Here is a 4,121-nt window from a genome sequence, read left to right as displayed (position 1 = left end):
TTAGTAGAGACGGGGTTTCACCGTGTTGACCAGGATGGTCTCGATCTCTTGACCTCGTGATCCACCCGCCTCGGCCTCCCAAAGTGCTGGGATTACAGGCTTGAGCCACCACGCCCGGCCCTTTTTTCCTTTTTTAAATGAAAAAAAATTCCAAGACTGTGACAGCAGAACTTTATTATTATTATTATTATTATTTTTTGAGATGGGGTCTCACTCTGTCACCCAGGCTGGAGTGCAGTTGTGCCATGTTGGTTCACTGTGACTTTGCCCGTGGAGGGTGTCCAGGTTCTTGGCGTTTTGAACAAGGAATTGGACAAAACACACAAAGCAAGAAAAGAATGAAGCAACAAAAGCAGAGATTTATTGAAAATGAAAGTACATGCTAGGGACGGTGGCTCATGTCTGTAATCCCAGCACTTTGGGAGGCCAAGCTTCGGTGGATTACAAGGTTAAGAGATCCACATCATCCTGGCTAACATGGTGAAACCCCATCTCTACTAAAAATACAAAAATTAGTCAGGCATGGTGGCATGCGCCTGTAGTCCCAGCTACTCAGGAGGCTGAGGCAGGAGAATCGCTTGAACCCGGTACATGGAGGTTGTAGTGAGCCGAGATCATGCCACTGTACTCCAACCTGGGCAATGTGTGAAACTCCATCTCAATCCAAAAAAAGAAAGAAAGAAAAAATGAAAGTACATTCCAGTGTAGCAGCTGGCTGAGCACAGGGGCTCAAAAGCCCCTTTACAGAATTTTGGGGTAAATACTCTCTAGAAGTTTCCCTTTGGTTACTTGGTGTACACCCTATGTAAATGAAGTAGTGGCCCGAAGTCAGTCTGATTGGTTGTGCACAGCAATCAATTTGAAGTACTTTCAATTTCCCATCTGTGCCTCAGAACTTACTGCCTTTACAAAGGCAGTAGGTAGTCTCTGGTCCTTTTGTTGGATAGGCGTGGAAAGTTGTGTTTTTAAAAATTTCAATTTAGTTCTAGGAAGTCAGAGTGAATCAGCCTTAGGTTCCCTGCTTCCAGACCTGATTCTCCTGCCTCATAAACTCCACCTGGGTTCAAGTGATCGTTCCACCTCAGCCTCCTAAGTAGGTGGAACCACAGGTGCACACCATCATGCCCAGCTATTTTTTTGTTTTGTTTGTTTGGTAGAGACAGAATTTCACCATGTTGCCCAGGCTGGTCTTGAACTCTGTAGCTCAAGCAGTCCACCCGCCTCGTCCTCCCAAAGTGCTGGGATTACAGACGTGAGCCACCGCACCCGGGCCCATGTTTAAAAAAATTACAGCTTTCGGCTGGGCGCGGTGGCTCACGCCTATAATCCCGGCACTTTGGGAGGCCAAGGCGGGTGGATCACGAGGTCAAGAGATCGAGACCATCCTGGTCAACAAGGTGAAACCTCGTCTCTACTAAAAATACAAAAATTAGCTGGGCATGATGGTGCGTGCCTGTAGTCCCAGCTACTCGGGAGGCTAAGGCCGGAGAATTGCTTGAACCCAGGAGGCGGAGGCTGCAGTGAGCCGAGATCGTGCCATTGCACTCCAGTCTGGGCAACAACAGCGAAACTCCGTCTCAAAAAAAAAAAAAAAAAATTACAGCTTTCTTCTGTTCTGTTACTTTTTTTAAAGTTTAGAAATTTTCATTACAAAAGACTAAACAAAAATACCCTGCCTTTAGAATGCAAGTGTATATGCCTAGAAGTTTTAGTCCTTGGCCCCTGTGTATAAGAGAGGTCCGCAGGTTTTCTCTGTATCAGGAAGTACAACAATCGGGAGGGTCACGTGATATTAAACATGGCTTCCTAACCAGTTGCCTCAGGGGAGCAGGCTTGGTAGACTGGGTTTGGTAAATTTGCCTTTACAAGCAGGCAAACTGCTTTTATAGGCCAGGCTGATAGCAGTTTACATTCAGACACACCCAGACACTGGGGGCACTGGTTCCATGGGAGCCATGGATAACGGACCTCCAACTCCATCCACCAGCTGGGACTCTGCCCCCAGCAGTGCCACACTCTGGGCTAAAATCCCTGCCAGCCAGGGACCCTGCTTCTGCGGATTTTGACCACAGCTTCTCGGAGCCCAGCGTGGATCTAGCCCCATGAAGGTGGGATACAGAGGGATCTCAGGTGAGAACAACTCAGGTCCCGTTCCAGAGCTGGCCGTAAAGCAGTGATTAGAGCCTGTACCCTTTAGGACCCCAGGGCCCCTGCCTCCTCCCTGGGCATAGCAGCCTCTTGACCTTTGCTCATCTGCAGTTTATACCACTTTGGGCCCCAGAAGCTGCTGAAAAGGAAGCTGGGGCACGGCTCTGGAGTGCCGCTCACTGGCTGGCAGTGAGGAGCCAGGAGACTGGTGTACCCAGCACCAAAGGCCTATTGATCTTTGCCCTTGCCCCTCCCTGGGAGCCTTGGCCCTACTCCTGCCGTCCTTTCTTCCCTGCTGGCCTCTCCTGTACTCTGTCTCCTTACTTCCCTCTGTGGCCCTGCTCTGAACTGGCCGTTTTTCACAGCTCCTTGCCCAGGCCAATCCTTCCATGCTGTCTTCAAGCCCTGCTTCCTGCACATCTCCCAGTCCGGATGGGGAGAACCCATGTAAGAAGGTCCATTGGACTTCTGGGAGGAGGAGAACATCATCTACAGACTCAGAGTCCAAGTCCCACCCGGACCCCTCCAAGCTACCCAGGTCCCGGAGACCCAGCCGCCTGACGGTGAAGTATGACCGGGGCCAGCTCCAGCGCTGGCTGGAGCTGGAGCAATGGGTCGATGCTCAGGTGCAGGAGCTCTTCCAGGTGGGTAGAACAGGGGAGAGTGGGAGGAGATGGGGGCCTGGGGCTGAGAACTTCACAAGAGCTGGAGGGCTGATGTGAGGTGCTTCCGTGAAGGGAAAGCTTTTGTAACTGATGAAAGGAAAAAGCATCGGTCTGAAGTCCGAAGTCTGCCTCCCTCTAGGCTTGGCTGTGCCTCTGACACTCTCCGTTATCTGGGGAAGGTCTTTTAACATCCCTAATCTGTAAAATAGGACTGTTAGTGCCTGTTATGTCTCCTTTATAGGACTTTCTGAGGCTCAAATGAGATAGTAGAAGGGAAAATGCTTGGTCAGAGTATTTTTCAACATTTTATATCTCTGTTTAGTCCCATCCTCAACACACAAACATGTCTAGAGCTACATTTTCTTTTCTTTTGTTTTCTTTTTCTTTCATTCTTCTTTTGAGACAAAATCTTGCTTTGTGGCACAGGCTGGAATGCAGTAATGCAGTCTTAGCTCACTGCAACCCCCGCCTGCCAGGTTCAAGTCATCCTCCCACCTCAGCCTCCTGAGTAGCTGGAATTACGGCTGCGTGCCACCACACCTGGCACATTTTTTTTGGTATTTTCTCGTAGAGATGGGTGTTTGCCATGTTGTCCAGGCTGGTCTTGAATTCCTGGGCTCAAACAGTCTGCCTGCCTCGGCCTCTCATAGTGCTGGGATTGCAGGCGTGAGCCACCGTGCCTGGCGTAGAGCTATATTTTTCAATACTGTAGCGATCAGCCATGTGTAGCTGTTTGAGTTTAAATGAATTATAATTTAATAAAATTATTCAGTTCCCCAGTCACATGGGCCACATTGCAAGTGTTAAATAGCCCCATGTAGCTAGTGACTACTGTGCTGTCGGCACGAATATAAAACATTTTCACTATTTCAGAATGGATGGCATGGGACTAGAATGTCAAGAGTGACCAGAGCTGAGTGCCACTACCAGGACAAAAGCAATCCTTGACCCTGGCTCTGATTGACCCCCTCAATGGCACTCTGGGAAAAGGACAGGTCTTGGCCCCTGGTCTCTGGAAATGGCACTTTCTTATATACCTTCAAACCTGGATTCTACAGAGGTGACAACTGCTGCTCCAGCAATAAGAATAACGTTTTGAACACTTAAATACTGGCTAGCCGCAGTGCCACGTGCCAAAAATAACACGCATTCTTTCATTTAATCCTCCCCACAACTCCATTAGGCAGGTACTGCTTTTTTTTTTTTTCTTCAGTCTTCCTCTGTCGCCAAGCGCCAGGCTGGAGTGCAGTGGCTCGATCTCGGCTCACTGCAGCCTCCGCCTCCCAGGTTCAAGCAATTCTCCTGCCT

General features: G+C 49.3%; 1 protein-coding gene across 1 annotated transcript in view; it reads left to right on the top strand.

Moving 5' to 3' along the window:
* Positions 1 to 1,596: 1,596 nt before the first annotated feature.
* Positions 1,597 to 4,121, top strand: part of PPP1R14D (protein phosphatase 1 regulatory inhibitor subunit 14D) — a 13,317-nt gene continuing 10,792 nt past the window's right edge. Inside the window, exons 1-2 of the mRNA XM_017530977.2 lie at positions 1,597 to 2,130; positions 2,526 to 2,792. Of these exons, the coding sequence (XP_017386466.1) occupies positions 2,538 to 2,792 (255 nt within the window). The 5' untranslated portion in view covers positions 1,597 to 2,130; positions 2,526 to 2,537. The remainder of the gene's footprint in view (positions 2,131 to 2,525; positions 2,793 to 4,121) is intronic.

Source organism: Cebus imitator, unplaced genomic scaffold, assembly GCF_001604975.1.
Source record: "Cebus imitator isolate Cc_AM_T3 unplaced genomic scaffold, Cebus_imitator-1.0 Scaffold70, whole genome shotgun sequence".
NCBI lineage: Eukaryota > Metazoa > Chordata > Mammalia > Primates > Cebidae > Cebus > Cebus imitator.
The sequence above is the reverse complement of the archived record's forward strand: the minus strand, read 5'-3'. Positions and strand labels throughout refer to the sequence as shown.